The 20387-nt window shown below is 36.6% G+C and overlaps 2 protein-coding genes across 2 annotated transcripts; one reads left to right on the forward strand and one right to left on the reverse strand.

Annotated features, from left to right (window-relative positions):
- Nucleotides 1–215: 215 nt before the first annotated feature.
- Nucleotides 216–16498, forward strand: LOC126765127 (synaptotagmin-4). Its single transcript, XM_050482729.1, has 4 exons — nucleotides 216–1359; nucleotides 6594–7852; nucleotides 10432–10506; nucleotides 10578–16498. Exons 1-4 carry the CDS (start codon nucleotides 1317–1319, stop codon nucleotides 10695–10697), a joined length of 1497 nt encoding a protein of 498 aa, XP_050338686.1. The 5' UTR covers nucleotides 216–1316; the 3' UTR covers nucleotides 10698–16498.
- Nucleotides 16499–17964: 1466 nt separating this feature from the next.
- Nucleotides 17965–18656, reverse strand: LOC126751311 (uncharacterized). Its single transcript, XM_050461469.1, has 2 exons — nucleotides 18547–18656; nucleotides 17965–18480 (listed from the first exon to the last, which is right to left on the reverse strand). The coding sequence occupies exons 1-2, from the start codon at nucleotides 18652–18654 to the stop codon at nucleotides 17965–17967; spliced, it is 624 nt and encodes a 207-aa protein (XP_050317426.1). The 5' UTR covers nucleotides 18655–18656.
- Nucleotides 18657–20387: the final 1731 nt, after the last annotated feature.

The following is a 20387-nucleotide window of genomic DNA, read 5'->3' on the forward strand; positions in this document are numbered from 1 at the left end:
CTCGTTGCCAAAACGTAAACCAACGATTGTCAGGTAAACAAAATATACAACTCGTTACTATTTGTTTTGCTCGTTGCTGTAAACTGCCAAAAGCGTATGAACTTAGCTTTCTTCACCAGCCAACTAATAAGCGCTGCACCGCGCATGTGCCAGTTTAATGATTTTATGGACTCAAACTCGTTGAATGCTACGCATCAAGACGAAGTCAACGGCCAGTTGTAACAGTAAATACTCGTGAACTCGCAGCAGACGAAGACGACTACAATCGGAATATCGACGCTAACGCGCGCTGTGCCAACGCATTTGCAAAGTGTTAAAAATTCTGCTATACGCATTTTTTCGATAAGCCTGAAAGTATACTAGGAATTTAGGAAAAGTGTAAACTGCAGTTTTTGAAGTGCGAACTACACTGTGGCAGTGCGGAAATACACAAAACTAAAAGTTTTAACAAGTATTACCTGCGCAAGCCGAACACCTACGCGTAATACGCAAAAATAATTAGACAGTGAAATACCAAATACCAAACACCAACACAATTGGAGAGTACAGCACACATAATATTATAAAATTCAAAACAAAAAGTAAAAGTATTTTAAGTAATAAGAGAGTATAAGGGTAAAATTTGAAAGAATTTTTTGTTCGAAAAAAAATCATCAACTTGGCTTACTCACAAAGTCATTGAAAGAGTTGGCGAGGAGTAAGCGACGAAAGCGGCCTATAGTAAAAAGTGTGATTCATACAATCCTTGCTACCTGCAGGCATCGCGTAACCGCAAGTGTCCGCGGCAAAACCCACCCTCACCAATAACAACAAAACCAATAACAAACATCCTTACCACCACCAAGTACAAAGCATAGATTTCGAAAGAACACGCTAGAGCGTATGGAACTCGTCTGGGAACACCAGCTCAACAACACACCGTAGATAAATACGACATCGACGACGACGAGGACGACGACTTCGGGAATCGCGAAGACAATTCTCTTCGATTCAGCGAATAGTAATTACAGCTGCTTGTTTATTCGTGTGAGCCATATTGGAAAAATCGATTACGTTTGTCGAAGTTTTCAAACGCAACGCGTATTAACACAATCAAGCTCAGATAAAACAATAAAACAGTTATTTGTGATTATCAAAAGAAATTGCCTAAACGTTTGATGCGTAGATGTAGATGTGCTTGGGATTTTTCATAGATTTCGATAAAAATTTCCAATTCGCGTTATTCAACAACGTCAACAAGCTCGTGGTGAACACTCAGCACGACAACAACAAATACAACTAAGCATCGACGCATTAACAGATTTGTTGCAATCAAGATGGGCGACGAGTACAGCCCAGATGTCAGCTCCATGGAGACAAGTAAGTGCAATGTAGTGCAGCTAAAAAGCAAAGAAAGTTGCATATTTCTAGGTATTACGTGAACTTTCTCTTTTCATACCCTGCACAGGGTATATTAAGTTAGTCACGAAGTTTGTATAACCCAGAAGTAAGCGTCGGCGCCCCATAAAATGTATTTATAAATGATCAGCAAGACAAGCTGAGTCGATTTAGCCATGCCCGTCTGTCCGTCCATCTCCTAGTTTTTGAGAAATCGACCTAATTTTGCCTATGTCCTTTTCCTCCCTAGAAGCTACTCATTTGTCCGTACCGCCGATATCGTGCTACCATAGCGTATGGCTACCATAAAAACTGAACGTTCAGAATAAAGTTCTCGTATAAAAAACGTTTCTATTTGACCAGATATCTTCACGAAAGTTGGCATGGATTATTGTACAAGACAACGGTACAATCCTCGAAGAAACTTTTCCGATCGGACCACTATAGCATATAGCTGCCATATAAACTAAACGATCAAAATTAAGTTTTTGTGAAATATTTTCTGCTAAAGCTAAATCTAATGCTTTTAAAAAGCAAATGTACCGTATTCTCTTATCCCAATACCGAAAGAAGTTCGACACAAAAAAACTATGAACAGCCCGGTGTTGAAACGACCAGAGTTATTTTTTTTTGTTTGAAGCGCCACCGCCAGTGCAAAAAGAAGTTCGACACAAAAGAACTTTGAGTGGATAAAAAACGAAAATTGTTTTTGAAAAATAGATCCTTAAACACCACTAAAAAAGTCTCTTTAAGTACGATATATGTACATATTTATATACTAGGCTGGGTGAAAAGCTTTTCCAAAGAAAAAATAGAAAAACGGTAAGGCGAAGGACCTTCTCCGTTCAATTAAGAGCTCATATTTGTAGAGGCTATTTTACAGATGTCAAATGACCTATTTTAGAGGTGTCTAAAAACCTAATTTTCAGAGTACCATTTGAAAAAAATTTCTGTGTTTCGACCATCCTAAAATACAGCTGCGGTCAAATTCTTAGTATCGCCTTTATAAATACAAATTATTTCATACCATAAAAGCCCTAAAAACTGAATGTTTAACTAACTTTAATGAATTATAATATATCAAAAAAAAAATTATAATGAATTTCGGCAGTCAAAAACTTAGTTGTATTACAAACTAAATAAACCCGAAATTTCGACGAAAAGGTAATACATTTTGTTTTCTAATTGTAAATTGCCTGTTTATGAAATTAGAATTTTGTTGTGTGACCTTTATTTTTTAGTAGTGCAGCACATCGTCGTGGCATTGAGTCAACAAGTTTTTGGCATATTTCGATGGAAATAGACTCCCATGTGTTCTTCACAGCCTCCCATAGTTGCGTGGTCGATGTAGGCTTACATCGGGATACTGACTCCTGAACATCAGTCCACAAATTTTCGAAGGGGTTGATGTCACGGGACTGTGGCGGCCATTCCATTACCTTCACATTGCTTTCCTCAAATCACTTTTGAACAACTTTACTTGTGTACTTGGGATCGTTGTTCTGCTGGAACGTCCAAAAAAGCGGTATTTCTTCCCTGCCATACGGCAAGATGGTTTTCTGAAGTATTTCGGCATACGAATCACCAGTCATGCTTTCCTGAATGCAATAAAGGGGTCCCACACCACCATGTTTTTGTATTTCGGCTGGTATTCGGCATTGTGTGAACGTCTTACATATTGACGCGATCCGTTTCCGCCAAACTTAACAATCTTTGATTCGTCCGTAATTTTATTGAAGACCGATAATCTCTTTAGAAGGATTAGGGGAATACGAAAGATATCTGGAAAGCAGAAGGAAACATTGGAAGTCCTATAAAATGTATTTACGAATGAACAGCGTTTCGAGAAAAACATGTTTCAAGTTTTGATAGCCGGTTACTCTAAGTTAAAATACACTAATATCTCCGAAATTAGTAACTGCCGGATAACCGAATACTCTTTGCGTTGAAATATTTAAAGAAAACAAAGGCTCATAACATCAAATGGCGGAAATGTCGCAATATATGTACATAAAGAAAATTGGTGATAAAATTTACATATACATGTGAATAAAAACATCAATTCCAGGAATTGATAAATATAAATGCAATAAAACCCACTTTAGAAGCTCCACTGAGCCACAGTATACCGCGATTGGCTTGCTAAATTTGATCTTAGAGAAGAAAGATAACATTCTTCAGAATTAAAGGAAGCTATTGACTGCGAAAATAATTATGCTTCTAATTTGCTAAATATTCTCCAAAAGAGATTCTTTATCTGTAAAGTAGTAATAACTACCGTTAGTCGGAACTCTTTCTTATTGATCGGAAAAATTAAATATTTCTGTAATATTCAAGTATTTTACAATCCTCATAATTTAAACAGGATTTTTCGTTAGAAAATGGAAAACGCTAATAAGAAGACTAATTAACCTGTTTAAGCACTCTCAACCATGCCGACTTTTCTTTTAGAGGTAAAACGGGTGACAAATGTACCACTTTTAAAATTAAGTTTACAATACGGAACGGGGCGCATTTATTAGCAGAATTATTGGATCTACGAGGTGTGTTCAGAAAATAACGGGACTTTAAATACTGAAAATATTGCGGATATGGAGAGTCCCGTGTCAAACTTTTGCCTGTAGCGGGCGCTAAGGTTAGATGTGAGCTTGGCGCCTTTGAGCTCTCTTTGAGCTCGAGCGTTTGAAAATGATTGCAACGTGTTTAGCCGCAAATTCCTGTGCTTGTTCGACAATTGCTCTCTTCAAATCAGCGATATACACTGATTTCACACACTTTTGGAAGCTCATAATTGAGCACGCCATTTTGACATTACCAAGTACAGATCATTTCCATGGCGTTATAGATATTCGGATTTGCCGTTATTCTGGCTGTTAGACCAGGTTTCACATAACATTTTTTGCATTTAAATTTCCCGTAATGGATTAATTATTCTTCAATCACAATCTGACCAAAAAACACTTTTTCTTCGAAAATCACCATATTTAAGTGCTTTTGGTTTAACCACTTTTGGAACGTTCGCTTAACTATTGTATGTTCATTATAATCTTCCACCAAAATACGATGACTGTCGGCTAATGTTTTCTTCATATTAAATTAAAGAATAGGAACTCTCCGGAAAACACTTTTTCAGACACATAGTAGTTCGACATATTTGAATGAAAAAGATCTACGCTTCAAATCATTCGTATGCTGAAAAAAGAAAGTAACTTTCCAACATATGTTCTAAATATGGCATTATGATAAAGTTACACCATTTCTTGGCAACTGCCACAAATAGGTTAGGTTAGATCATACTGGCCTTCACTGATTGCCCTTCGCATTTGCGCACCGGTAGGGAGACATTCTGGACTACCTCTTTCCAGTTGGAGATTTAGAGCGTCAGTACACTCTGGAAAATGCATGTTGACCAGGTCTGTAAGTAATTCTTTACTTGCATCCAGTCCACTCTCCACATTTTTACAAAGTTGCTTAGGGATAGACGGGTGCTTGTATAGTAATTTCCTAAGCTTAGTTGTTTTTTCTGACCTCCCGCAGAAGCTGTTCCAGTGGTCTTTTAGCTTTTTCCACATTCACCAACCTACGGAGTTCTATTGATGGCGCTTCACCATCGTGTAGCGTGTAATCTTCATTTACGCCAGTTAGTCAGGTCATCTAAAAAGAAATTTAGACCAATATATGAATGTATACCTTTCTTTACTTTGTTTATTGCACTCGTATGTAAAATTTATTGGTGACTTTAGTCCTGATACATGTTCCACTATTGCCAGAACGGCGCCCTCCCAGAGGCCTTAAAGCTTTGCAAACAATTATTTCTCCATACAATTGAGAGGTCGTCCTTACATTTTAAAACGTTGGCATGGGCGAGCTCCGGTCTTCCAAACATGCGAAGACCACAAGCAGCTGTTTCAGCTCTATCGCTCTCTATTTTTTTATTTTTTTTTGATTAATCTGTTCAAGGGGGGTTGCTTCTCTCAATAATTTCCACCATTAAATGTCTCTTGGCTCTCTCGCTGGCAGTCGTCGCCTCCTTGTACGTAGAGGGTCTCTCCCGCTCGAACCTGACGATTGGCTTTAAAGCGTTGTCCTTTTTCCTCGGTCTTTTAGCTGGACCAACTGTTTCGTTTCCAGCAGACTGCTGTCTTTTGGCTGCAATCCCGTCCATCATCCGGTTTGCGAATCTTGGATCCGTGGATTTAAATTGTGGCCGAGACGCATAGTATGACCGGCTTTCCTCCATGTTTGCTATAGTCCAAGCTAAGCCTTTCGTGGGCTTTCACCGTCTGTTCCCTTCACAGTAAAGGTATGGCTCCTGGCGACAAAGCAAGTTAACTTTTGAAAAATAAGTTTAATGAACATATCTCCTAAACCACGATAATCAAATTGGCTCAATACGAATATTACAAGAACTCCTACCGATAGTGTGAAAATGGATGAAATCGGAAGAAATCAAATCTCCATGTAATGGTACTCAAAACTACGAATAATCAATACAAATAACTCACTAAACTTTACCTCCGAGATGATTTATAGGAGCCGGGTCGCCCACTTTTTGGTGAAATTGTATTTGTCGGGACCCGACCGACCGATTTCGACTATATTTAGTACGTGGCGTTATTTTCATAATCCTATGTCACAGTGAACGAACATATTTTGAGAATTGTCCAAATCCAACCAAAACTGTTCAAACCCCTAGGTAGGGAATATGTGGACCCCAGTGTCTATAGTTAACTTTTGATCGAATTGACCTATCATGGAATACACAATAAAAATTCAGAGAGAGTCTTTTTCTGATAATAATATATCTGTGTTTCAAAAATGGTTTGAATGGGGTCAATACTACTCTGGGTCCACTTATACGTAATATAAATATATTCGCATTCCCAAGTCACTTTATACATTGAATATAACAATATAATTTATAACATTGAATAACGCTTTTTGGTTATTATAAATAATCATCGAATAAAAGAATGAATAAATGTAATTTTTTTAATTATAATTACCCACACTACTTGATTTTGATTGTTTGATGAAGAACCCAGACCTAAAGAATGTTGCATTAAACAAATAATTTGGCATGTAAAGGCTGCTGTTTATTACCATATTTCTTTAAATTATATACTGATTACCACAAATATTTAATGATAATCATTAGTATGTCATAAATGAAATCCAAATGAAATCGAATTATTTATGTAAATTGTTTTTCACAGTAATTCCAGCGATTTTGGGTTTTGCTGCCGCTGCAGCACTCTCAGCTGTGGTATACATTTGCGCAAAGCGAATACGTGCACGCAACCGTAAGCAGAATCAGCATGACGCATCATTTCCCTTTCAGCCAACACGGCGCCCAACTGCTGTGCGCTCGCCAAGCGGCCAACCACCACACTATCTGAAAAAATCTCCCTCACCGACTGGCACCAAACAATTGGGCATTTTGCAACCAATGCAAGATCAGACCACCTCCCCGATTGCACCACCGACTATGAAATATGTGGAGGAAGATGAGATACAACCAACCCGACACAGTCGCCAGCTAATGAACGGCGAACAGAAGCATTCCCCTACCATTGAGACACACGCCACCGTCGTTGGTCAGACCACGGGCGGTAATGGCAACAATAATGGACACAATCACTATCATCATCATCATTTGAGTGCCATGGAAGACACAGCCAAGGAATTGACTATCGATCAGTATGGAAAATTGGGCACGATTTACTTTAAGCTACGCTATTTGGCCGAACGCAATGCACTGATGGTGTCGATTATACGTTGCCGCGGTTTACCCTGTAAGAGTGGTGGTGGCGGTTCCGGTACCGGCAATGGCGCTAGTGGTGATGGTGGCAGTAACAGCAATGGCAACAAAAACGGTTCCAACGGTTCTAATGACTTACCGACAGGCTTGAATGGACGTACTCAAACTGCCACCGATCCGTATGTAAAACTTCAACTTTTGCCCGACAAACAACATAAGGTGAAGACTCGCGTTGTACGCAATACACGCAATCCAGTATACGATGAGGATTTCACATTTTACGGCTTGAATATCAGCGATCTACAGAACATGTCGCTGCACTTCGTTATACTCAGCTTCGATCGTTATTCGCGTGATGATGTCATTGGCGAGGTAGTTTGCCCATTATCATCCATTGAAATCGGTGACATCTCCAAGGAGGCACTTTCTATTAGCAAGGAAATACAGCCACGTAGTTTAAAGATTCGTGCTCAAGGACGTGGCGAGTTGTTGATTTCACTGTGCTGGCAACCAGCTGCCGGTCGTTTGACTGTTGTCCTATTGAAGGCCCGCAATTTGCCCCGCATGGACGTGACCGGTTTAGCCGATCCATACGTTAAGATCTATTTGTTGTATAATGGCCAACGTATTGCGAAGAAGAAGACTCACGTCAAGAAGCGCACACTGAGTCCAGTGTTTAATGAAAGTTTCGCGTTCGACATACCCGCTGCAGAGGTGAGTGACAAAGGAATTTACTATTATGCAGAAAGTTTCCAAAGTGTGTTAAGTTTATAGATATACTTTGTACTGACACTTTGATTTGATTGAACTGTATTTTATTTTATTTTTGTATTGATTGATACAATACTTAGAAAGTTTTAATTTTTTTGTAAAATGTACATGGCCCAGTTCACTTTTCTTCGATCCCACTTTTAACTACATGACAAATCTGCATTATTTCGAAATAAGTTAGATATATTCTCTCTCTTCCTATATAATGGAATACGTTTCCCTTCAACCATTATCTTTAAGTTGGATATTTGCTATAAATCTGCTAAATAATTTGTTATACCGTCGAAATTAAAAAAATTAGGTCCCGCTCATTCTGGTATTTCAAGTAGTTCTTCATGTAGGTTATGTGGAGATTAAATCAGAGTACAATCACGGTTACTTCTCAAGCATTATACAAGTACAGAACTTGCAAGATCTATCCTCCATATCATCCTCCTATCATCCATATAGAAAATTTACTCTTTCATAGTCATCCATTGAACCATATCCTGCATATACTAGTCAACTAAATTGTAAAAGTCCAAATTAAATAAATAGTATTGGGATGAATATTGAACTAATTTTAAACGGGAACTAATGCCTCAGTATTTAGGATAACTATCTGAAATTTTGGAAACGACCTTTTCTCCCCAAGAAGCTGCTCATTTGTCAGAACCGCCGACATCGGGTCACTATAGCATTTAGCTGCCATACAAACTGAACGATCAGAATACAGACCTTACATGAAAAACATTTTTTAATTGACATTATGCAAAGGGTGATCAATTTCGAGGTTCCCTACTTTTTTTTAAAAAGATCACAGAAATTTCACTTTTAATGGGGAATATTTATTATCATTCGAAAGAACATTCTTTGGCATTTATTTTTTGAACTCGTTCAAGCATTTCGACTGGTAACTGGCAAATGACATGCGTGTTGTTTTGGTCTAAGGCCTGAATCAAAGCGGGATTGTCCGCGGAGACTTTAGACCTTACATATCCCCGCAGGAAGAAGTTTAACGGTGTCATATCACACGATCTTGGTGGCCAATCGACCGGCCCGATCTATAAATCTATTGATTGATGCGGTGTGCGGGAAGTGGCGACGTCTTGTTGAAACCAAATGTCACAGAGATTCTAGGCATCAAATAGTCGGTTATCATGGCGCGATAACGGTCGCCATTGGCGATTACGTTCTCACCGGCATCATTTCTGCAGAAATATTTACCGATGATTCCAGCGATTTACCGATGATGGCAAGCCTTGAACCTCTTCAGGTTGCTTTTCGACCAAAAGGCGGAAATATCGTTTATTTACATACCCATTGAGCCAGAAATGGGCCTCATTGCTGAACAAAATTTATTTCGAAACCGTCGGATATTCCAGGAACTTTTTAAGAGCCCATAGAAGCAAGCGATGTGGCTTTGGAAACTCGAGCGGCTTCAGCTCATGCACAAGATATATTTTGTATGCTTTCAATTTAAGACCTCGACATAAAATGTACCAAATCGTTCCATACGTCCGTTCGAGTTGCTGCGAACGGCGCCGAGTCGACTATCCCTGGTCTTCGTGTACACTGTCAGCTCTGGCTGCTATATTTTCTTCACTGCATGCTAAATAATGAATGCTAGGGTCTCAAGATGGGTGATGGTGTTGCGAATACTTGTAGTGCGTTCAGTAGGCCGATTATGTTGACCATAAGTTGAGCGAAGCGTAGCACATTCTTTAAAGAACGTGAGTTTTCGTAATAAAGTTGAACGATTTGTAAACGTTCTTCAGGCGTAAGTCTTTCCATTATGAAATGTCAAACAATACTGAACAAAAATAACATTGCAACTTGACACGACTCACCCGTGATCTGCTAAAAAAGCTATTGAAAAAGTACCTCTACTTGGATAACCCCTTATATATATTGTGATGTTAGAGGTTTCTTCTAATTTCGGGCTGTTAAAATCGAAAATGATAGTGCAAATTTCCTAACACATAGAAATTTTTGTGTTTTAGGCAAGCGGTGAAGGCGTCAAACCATCAACATTTTCTAAAATTACAAAAATAACTGTACCAGATGAAAAATTTTAGAACTCAAAACAGGACACCTCAAATACCCCACAAAATACTTAGCAAATAAATTGCAAATTTTTCATCCGGATTTGTTGCGTAGTGCTATTGCCTATGGCAATGATGCAATCTCCGAAGAAATTCTTCAAATCAGGTTACTATAGTACCGTACATACATACATACATACACACATATGTATATAGCTGCCATACAATGATCAAATTTACGTTATTGTATGGAATCTTTTGTATATGTGAAGGGTATTATTGCTTCGGTGCAACCGAAGTTAACGATTTTTTTATGTTCAAATCTGTGCTTTGTTTCCTTGTTCGGCATTACGATTAGGAAGTATTCCTTGGAAGCTAAGTCACTAAAACATACGTTTAATACATTGAATATTAACACACATATATAATTATACGTACGGTACTTTGGATATTCCTTCGTATGAAATATCTTTATTTTGAATGTGTTGTCATTTTCAGGGTATCGGCGCCACACTCGACGGTGTTTCACTGGAGTTGATGCTTTTGGACTGGGATCGGGTTACCAAGAATGAGGTAAGCTTGCAGACCAAAATTGAAATCACAACGAATAACTGAAAAACAAACGTTTCATTCACCTTTGCTAGGTAATTGGTCGTTTGGAGCTTGGCGGTCCCAACTCTGGTGGCACAGCGCTGAACCACTGGAATGAAGTGTGTAATTCACCACGAAGACAAATTGCCGAATGGCACAAGCTCAACGAGTAAGATAACAACAAAAACTTACAGTAAAACAATGAAAAGTGGAGGAAAAATAGACGAAAACTATTTTCGGGTAGAAATGTATTTCTGCTGTGGGCACAGATTTTGTACTGAAAATATACAAGCTGCTAAATTATGTTAAAGTAATGCAAAACCACTTACGCATACATACATATGTGTAAACATACCACACACAATACAGATATAAGCAAGTATATGCATATTTATATGCTAAACGCGTACAAAAGAGTTTGAACCAATTGAAATTCATAATTCCAATTACTAATGAAAGCGCAAGTTTGCAAAACTTATAAATCAGCTTTCGATTATAAAACTGCAATAGCATGCTCACCTATAACTGTAATATAAGCATAAAACCTGTACGTATTAGCAACGCAGTTCGAAACATGGACAGATCACAGAAACACACACACACAATCAAATGTTGAATTTATAAAAAAAAAAACATACACATACATATGTACTTTTAAAAGAATTTGATGAAGTGAAACGCAAATAAAGTAGAAGTGTGTGGTTTTGTTAGCAAAGGATTTCAATTAGTAGAAAAATTTTATGTAATTTTACGGTAATATTTAGATGGAAGGCATTCTTTTAGATAACTGCGTGTTTTTGCTATTTTTAAAAAACTTTTATTTCCGCGCTTTGCTTTAATTTAAGCTAAAAATTACCACAAACGTTTAAAAGGCGTTTAATTTTCATACAATAATGTGATTTGTAAGAAAAAATTTTTCTTTGCCTAATTTAAAGCCTTTTCAATGCTCAACAAGTCAGCTTTTCTTTATATAAATTTGATATTTTTATTTGAATTTTAAGAGTTTCGCAAAGAAAACACCAAATTATATTCAAAATATGTAAAATATGTTTGTGTAAAAAATAGTTGTATGAATATTTAGCAGACTGTAAGAAATTATTTGTAAAATATAATACTCAATTATATAAATATGCAGAACGGAGGCGCGAAATTGCTACGCAGTTGCGGTAGCAAAACAGTTTTGTGCATTTTCAACACATAAATTTATTTTTGAAAGACTTAAGTTTACTTAACACAGCGAAAGTATTCTCAGCTAGCATTTTAGCATATTGGAAAACAGTTTTATGACTGTCTTGATAAAACAAGTTACAACAGATACTTGCTCATACAAAATAAGCGTAATACTGTAAAACAAATGCAAAAAAAAAAATTGAAAAACTCAAAACCTGCACAATAACTTTCCATAATATGAAATCTGTAGTCTTCTCAATCTACAAACTGCTGCAAGCCAATGTCCAACCAACGTAAATACAGAATTCTTTCAGAAAAACCCAGTCAAATAAATATGCCTCGGCACTTAATATTTTTTCGAATACACATACATACAGACACACATACATACATGCATATTTAATACGTAACCGTTTTTAAAGTAGTTAAGCACACGCATACATAGATAAGTACATAATAGATATATATATGTTGCAGATTAGGTGGGAAATGTAGCATTCTTCAACTGGGAAACCACAAATCCGACACAGTAAAAATACACACACGCATGCGTGTGGAGTAATAAGCTTAAAGTGAAGTTTAAAGTGTAGTTTTAATAGCTGTGAGTGTGCAAAACCGTAACAGATACCGAACCGTAAGCAGTACAATAAAAGCTATACATATATGTTAAATAAAAGAGAAATAACTCAAAACAAGCATACATACATATGCACATGTGTACTTGGTAGATATGTATGTTTGTAAAACGCTGGAATATGTGTGTATATTAGTTTGTTAGTCGTAAAACACTTAAAAAATATACTCAACGCATTGTTGACGAGTTTAAATTTATAAAATGAAATGCGATGAAATATAACTAAAATAAAAAATATGAATTAAATTGGCAATTTCGTTAAATTAATAAAGAAATCATAAATAATTCAACACAATGCAAGTAAAGTAAAGCACGTGAAGCCAAAGAAAGTCGAATGAATTACTATATAAACTCGGCTAGTAATAACTGCGCTTTTGATCATACATACATACATGTAATATACATATTTATGTCCTGTAAATACATACACACTCACATGAAGCCACACGCGTAATTATTTTGCGAGCAAGTCAACATAAATTAGAAAACTAGAAACATATATATACATATGTATATGCATGCAAGCATACGTACATACATACAGACACGTACTCGTATATATGTACCACATGCAGTGACACATGTGCTAAAATACATATGTATGGATATGTACATATATATGGGGTATTCCATACCAAATCGACCACTTTTGAACCCGACCCCTTTAGATTTTGCTGAAACTTATCCATCCTTTTCTACCCTCTGAAAAACATTTTTGAGAATTATCCCTGCTAATCCCGGAGTGGGCCGATTTTTTTTATTTTTTTCATATTTTTTTTTTATTTTTTCATTTTTGAAAATTTGACAATTTTTTTTTAAATTAATTTTTTTTGGAAGTTCGCCTTTTTGTATTTTTTTCATTTTTGAAAATTTGACAATTTTTCTTTAAATAAATAAAAAAAATATAAAAAAATCGGCCCACTCCGGAATTAGCAGGGATAGTTGTCAAATTAATTAAAGTTTTTTTTGAGGAAAAAAAAATAAAAAAAATGGCGAACTTCCAAAAAAATTTATTTAAAAAAAAATTGTCAAATTTTCAAAAATGAAAAAAATAAAAAAAAATAAAAAAAATCGGCCCACTCCGGGATTAGCAGGGATAGTTGTCAAATTAATTGAAGTTTTTTTTGAGGAAAAAAAAAAAAAAAAAATGGCGAACTTCCAAAAAAAAAAAAATGACGATTTTACTTAAAAAAACCGATTATTTTATATAATTGATCGTGTTAAATTTTTTTCGTGTATTTTTTCGAAAAGTTCATTCAAAAACAAAAATTAAAAAAAAAAGATCCCCAAAAGTCAATTTCTACAAAAGTTATGGCTATTTGAAAATAAAAAAGCCATTTTTTTGAAAAATTCATAACTTTTTTGAAGTTGGACAAAAAATTTTGAAAAAATTCTCAAAAATGTTTTTCAAAGGATAGAAAAGGATGGATAAGTTTCAGCAAAATCTAAAGGGGTCGGGTTCAAAAGTGGTCGATTTGGTATGCAATACCCCATATGTACTTGTAAATAAATGCCGCTCAAAAAAGTTTAAAGTCCATAACTATTATATACAAACATACATACATATGTATGTACTTATGCAATTAGAAGCATATAGGCTAACGCAAATTAAAATTCCTCTAAACGCTCCATACAAATATCTGCGCTAATACGCCAAGATAGCCTCAGTTATTGCGCGCAAGTGCTCCGATGCTTAGAATGACAGCATTAGCTTAAGTGAATTTGATGCTTTAACAAATTTCCGATGATACACAATATTTAGATCAAAGACTCCACCAGTAACAGCAGCAGAATATTTTTCTGGGGGGTTTTTCCTTCCAACATATTCATAATATTAATGTTACTTCGTTAATTATTGTGAATATGAATTGCAGCCTCTGAACCTCCCCTAATAAACTTTCATAAGGCTTTAGTTTAAGCCATAAGTACATAACCAAAGAGGGTTCAGCGTTTATTAAGTTTGCCACAAGGTTTGTATCACCCAAACGAGAACTTCGGATGCGCTATAAAGTATATACTTATATATATGTACATATAAATGGTCAGCGTGGCGAGCTAAGTCGATTTAGCCATGTCCGTCTGTGTGTTCGAAGTAGCGCATTTGTCGGAATCATCGATATCGGACAAGCATAGCATATAGCTGCTATACAAACTGAGCGATCGACTCAAGCCTTTGTATTCGTTATGGTATCTTCACGAAAACATCGCAACAATCTGCCAAGAAATTGCTCAGATCGGTTCACTATGCAAACTGAACGATCAAACTCAAGATAAAGTTCTTCTAATACTCATTTATGCCTTGAAGGATATTATAGCTTCAGTGAAGCTGAAGTTAACGTTTTTTTCTTGTTTTGATAATTTTTTAATTGTTCATTAATATTAAATTTGATGCCTAAACTGATTTTTGAGCAAAATCATAAAATTTCCCAGCTGGTTTCTTTCATGTTTTATGACCTACGCTATTTACACTTTTGACTTTATGAAAGCTTTACTCACTCATTACAAGTAGATACGCTGGCCTGTCTGGGTCACATCATTTGCTGCACGTACTAAAATGTATAGTAACTCATTATACATGATATTGGTGTAAAAGCTTTGAAATGTGAAAGCATTATACATACATATATGTTGCTAAAGGAATAGATTAGAAAAATTTCGGTATGCTGTTCCACACGCTTTTGAGTTATGTACTGCGTTGGAAGGAATTTTGCGAATCCTTAGTGCTTCATTCCCCATAGATACATATGTATACGACTGCTAACATACATATCGTCACATAGAATGCAAAATAACGTAAACTCACTTTTCTTAATTTTACAGGCGATAGAAAAACGCTGTAATAGAAAGCACTCATATTGATGCTATATTTTGGTTTTCCGACCTCAGAGATAACCTATACATCGGTTATCTCAGCTTGAAAATTTACGATATCACATATATAATATGATTTAGTGAATCATAAGCAATAAAAAACAAATTTCGATTTTTGATGATCTTGGTGTTGTTTTGCATTTCAGGTGACGATGTGTATTTATGTATGTGTAGGTACATATATAGAAAGTCATGTAGTGATTAAACAAGTTCTGTATACATGTGACGTGAAACAATTTGAAATTTCAACGAAATGTTAGAAGCTCAATACGGTTCAGAGCTAAGTTCTGCAAATACTGTCTTCAGAGATGACTGCTTTGGACTGGAAGTTCTTTACAATTACAAGTTCAGTTTTGAAAATATTGCTACTTCAAGGATGAATGTTTTGCATAAGATAGTCTTTACGATTCAAAGCTTAGCTCTTCAAATACTGCTATTTCAAGCTTCGCTGGCTTAAAGGTTCTTTACGATTTAGGGCCTAGTTTAGAGAGTTCAAATGCGCTGCTTGGAAATATGCTTAAGGTGAGGTGTCACAAATTGCATTAGAAGTTGTATATTTTTTTTAAATAACCGAAAGCAACCAACAATACGAAGCTGAAAGCCGCAAAACAAATTGATAAAAAAACACTTCAATAAATAAATATTTCGTAAAAGAAAGTAATTAAAATAAAAGAAACAATACAAATAATAATATATAGAGCACTCATAGTTGTCTTTCTCTCAAATACTCTGTTAGATGTAAATTATAGTAAAATATTTACATGGTTTAAGTATGTATGTAAAAACCATAAACACATACATTCATATGTACGCATACATACATATATACATAAGAAATAATAATACAGTAAAATCTTTGCGTGCAGCCGCAGACTACATATGAACGGATGTATTTAATAAGAATAGACAATTATTATTATATATATATACTTATATATACTAAATATATTTAAGCAATCCGGAGCTACATACAGAAATAATATAAGAAATATGTAAATCAAACAGACGCATTCATGAGTTAATTGAAAAGTGAACACCCTGTATGTGTCTTAATTTAAGAATATTTACTTGTGTTTACATGCTTGACACTGCATAAATGCATGAAAATCTATGTACACACACACACACACATACCCATACACAGATGCAATGCATGAACATTACAAAAAAGTGAATTTAAAGTAAAAAGATTTATGCATTAACTAAAAGCGAGTAGCTGCAAAAAAGGAAACAAAACACACATACATAAACATATTATATAAATGAGTAAATAATATAATAAACTTAACAAAAACAAAATTGTGTAGAATCGAGTTTTAAATGGTGATTGGTGCTGGTTGCTGGGGATTTTTTTACAATGATCTAAAGTGCTGTTGTTGTCCTAGATACCATATACGATTTTGGATATACATATGTACATATGTATGTAGGGAAGGTGAATGTTGGGCCACGTTTTGATTTCGGTTAAAAAGTCACATAAAAGTTATTTTTTGTGAAAATTCCAAAGCATGGATTTGTAGTGCGAGTCGTAACCTTCCTTTTGATAACATTGGTTTGATAATATTTTACAAAAATTTAAAAGTTATATGGAAAAGGTGGGGAATGTCGGGCCAACAACAAAACATGATTGTTACCGATGAAAAACGTTTATTTATCAATGGAAATGAAAGAGATATACATAAATAATAAGAAAAATAGGAATTAGCGAAAAAAATTATTCCGACTCGCAGTGGATGCAGATGTAAGTGTTCGGGTTCGGTCCGGCACATGTCAAGTGAACCCTTCGATCACAAACGATGCAATGGGCCATGTTTTGACGATTCTCGTGCTTCGGCATCTTTTTCTCGCAAATCGTGCAAAAATCGAAGTCCTCTTCGATGTCGGTTTCTTCCGTGGCGTCTTCGATTTGCCACGGCCTTTTTGCTTCTTGGCTGCTGGTTCATCGGCTGCCTTCGTCAATTTTGTTTTTCGGCCTTGTCAACAACCTCAGGCGATGTCAAAATCGTTGACTCCATTGTCTTGTGGCCACGTTTTGATTTCGGCGCAGGTGTGACCAATTTCAACGGGCCAACCGATTTCAATGCATCACGGAGCTGTGGAGCCGAAACAAGAGACAACGACGATGATGCAGCACCATTTGTTGAAGCTGGGGCACTTGTCGATGCCTCCGACGTTGACGCCTTCTCATAAAATAGTCACAATGGCATCACCAGAGGCAAGAACTCGACGTTGATTGTCGGCGTCTTTCTCTTCGTCACCGAACAAATATTCGCCGCTCAGTTCCGAAGCGACAAAGTCAACTTCAGTGAAAATTTGCGGGTTGAACGGGTAGATGCCAGTTGGTCGGAAGCCGGATTTGATGGTTTGCGGCGTTAACATAACATCGAGGCACTGATCGACAAGGAGCGGCACATGATGCAGATCGAAAGTGACACCAATGTTGGACTTTTTCCATGCATCATGCTTCACGGTCTTCATGCCTTTAAATGGTGCAAATACCGCAACATCTAGCGGCTGCATTTTGTGCGTGCATTTCGGCGGAAAAGACAGCAACGTGATGCCATGATCCAACGCCAAATCTATCGCCTCGATCGATAAATGCGAACCGTGGTTGTCCAGCAGCAACATGGTTGGCGAATCGGCATTAGCACCGGTGTGCTTGATGAAATGACGCATGAATTGAGGAAATACGTCAGAGTTCATGTAACCAGAACCGTTCGCAACACCAACAGCGCCATGACTCGCATGAGTCATAAAAATCTCTTTCATGTTGACTCGGGGAAAGAGGAAGAATGGCGGTATAGACTGGCCACAGCAGTCAAAGCCAAAGACACATTGGTGCCTTTTTCGGCAGATGTTGATGAGCCGACCTGCTTTTGTCCTTTGCGCGCGATGGTTTTGACAGGTCTGGTTGGCACGGTCGGGCACCCGGTTTCATCCATGTTCCATATTCGGTGAGGTTCAAACGGCGTCTTACCGAGAACGGATGAAAGGTTGGCAAAGAATGCATCGACATTCTCTTTGTTGAATCGCTTCGCACGGCTCTGGCTTACTTGCTCTGGTGTTCGCAGTGACAAATTTTTGTGACGTTTCATGAACGCCAACTGCCAATCCTTACTCGCCTGTTGATTGTCGTTCCATGGATCCGGATACGACGCGCCAACTTTCCGAGCAAATTCATACGCGAGCTTACGAAGCTCCATCAAACTAATTCCATAGTTGATGTCGCTGGCCTGGGGAATGTAGCTTATCAGCGCCTTCTCTTGTTCGATGTTGAAGATCTGAAATAAAAAAAAAAATATTTATTATTCGATGAAAGAAAAAGGAAAGAAACCAGCAGAACTCACTGTTTTTGTGCCCATCGTCGTGCTTTCAGCCAGCAAATTCTTCATTACATCGGCATTGGCAGTAGTAACGTCGATGCTCGCACCATCAAATGCTGCAATATAACGCATCAGGTTGGTCGTCGGAATTTTGTGTGCCGTCACAGATTGTCGAACGCTGTTGTGATGTATTTTCACCGACTTGATCGCCTCCAAAATGTTGTCGAAATCAACAATTTTCTCTTGTTTGGGATAGTACCGCGGCATAATGACTAAAAAAATTTTTCGGAGCACGAAACTATCAGGAAATGTTGAAAAACTATTGTGTTGTTGAAATTCTGCACGAAAAATCACTTATAATTTTTTTTTTTATTGAGTTATAAAATTATAAAGAAATAAAAAATTTTTCCAAAAATTGTCAAATTTCAACCGTTAATATCTTTTAAACGGTTAGGTTTACGAAAAAATCATAAGAGACCATATTTTAGAGCATTCAATTTCAAAAACCTAATTAACAAGATATTTTTTTCAAGTAGTTGGAAAGATATAAATTTTTCTATCTGATAATAAGAAAAAATAGAAAACCGTTAAGGACCTTCCCGTTACAATTAAAAACTCATATTTGGAGAGGCTTTCTTAGAGGTGTCTAGGAACCTACTTTTGCGAGTACTAATTGAAAAAAAAATAAAAATTTTTTTCTGAATCACCCTAATAAACATATTTACCTGGATGAATTTATTGGAAAATGTGAAAAATATCAACTGTACACAGAGTAGAAAAAAACTTTCGGAGTGTCTAATTTCTTTTTGTTGTCGCAGAGAGGTTATAACACGTGTTCACAGCTCGAGTGCTATATAGAAACTGAGCTTAGTATGAGACGAGCCGATGACAGTTGGTTGCAGCTGTCAACCTATACTAGGGAAAAAAATATCGCGCTGGCCCGGGATTCCCCTACGTATTTGAACCCACATTTCATAAACCTGTCTATGGACTGTTAAGATCTGCTCTCGTTTATTTGTAAACTTTATTTCTAGTTTGCACTACAAAAATCAGACAACTTGAAACCAAATAGGGTCTGACAGTTTCGCAGCTTATTTTGCACAATTTCTTCATAATTTGGTATTTAATGGTTACCTATTTCACTTTCTAGAATAGTCATAACTTTGACAAAACCTGTATCTATCAATAACTGCGGTATATAAAGACCATCATTTATTCCCTCTTTAGACTTTTCCTTCAAAGTCTTCTATATTAAGCTTCGGAAATGTTCTATAAAATATCCTAAAATTCTTTGACAAAATGTTTTGGCATTCCTAATTTGATCACGTGTTAAATCACTGAGTTCATTTTGAGAAAATAACTTTGATGTAGATGTTTTACCCGCTTATTCACATCAATTGTTAGATTGTACCGATTCAATGCGAATTAATTTTGAAACGAAAGCGAAATTCCCATTGAGTAAAACAGGAACTAGAGGTGATCTAGTGATTGATGCCCAGAGCATACTAAAATTAAGGAGAGAACACTTCTCCCGTCTGCTTAATGGCAGCGAGAACATAACACCAAGAGATTGTGAACCCGGTTCCCTAAATGATGGCGATTCATTGCACGACCAAGAAGAAGTTCGAATAGCAATTATCTATCTGAAGAACAACAAAGAGGCAGGAACTGATGGATTGCCGGCCGAGCTATTCAAATACTGTGGCGAAGAACTGGTAAGGAGAATATGGTCGGACGAAATCATGCCTCACAATTGGATTTTAAGTGTGTTTTGCCCAATTCATAAAAAAGGAGACCCCACAATCTGAGCCAACTGCCGTGAGACAAGCTTCCTCAATATCGCATATAAGGTTCTATCGAACATA

Source organism: Bactrocera neohumeralis, chromosome 2 (assembly GCF_024586455.1).
Source record: "Bactrocera neohumeralis isolate Rockhampton chromosome 2, APGP_CSIRO_Bneo_wtdbg2-racon-allhic-juicebox.fasta_v2, whole genome shotgun sequence".
Classification (NCBI taxonomy): Eukaryota; Metazoa; Arthropoda; class Insecta; order Diptera; family Tephritidae; genus Bactrocera; species Bactrocera neohumeralis.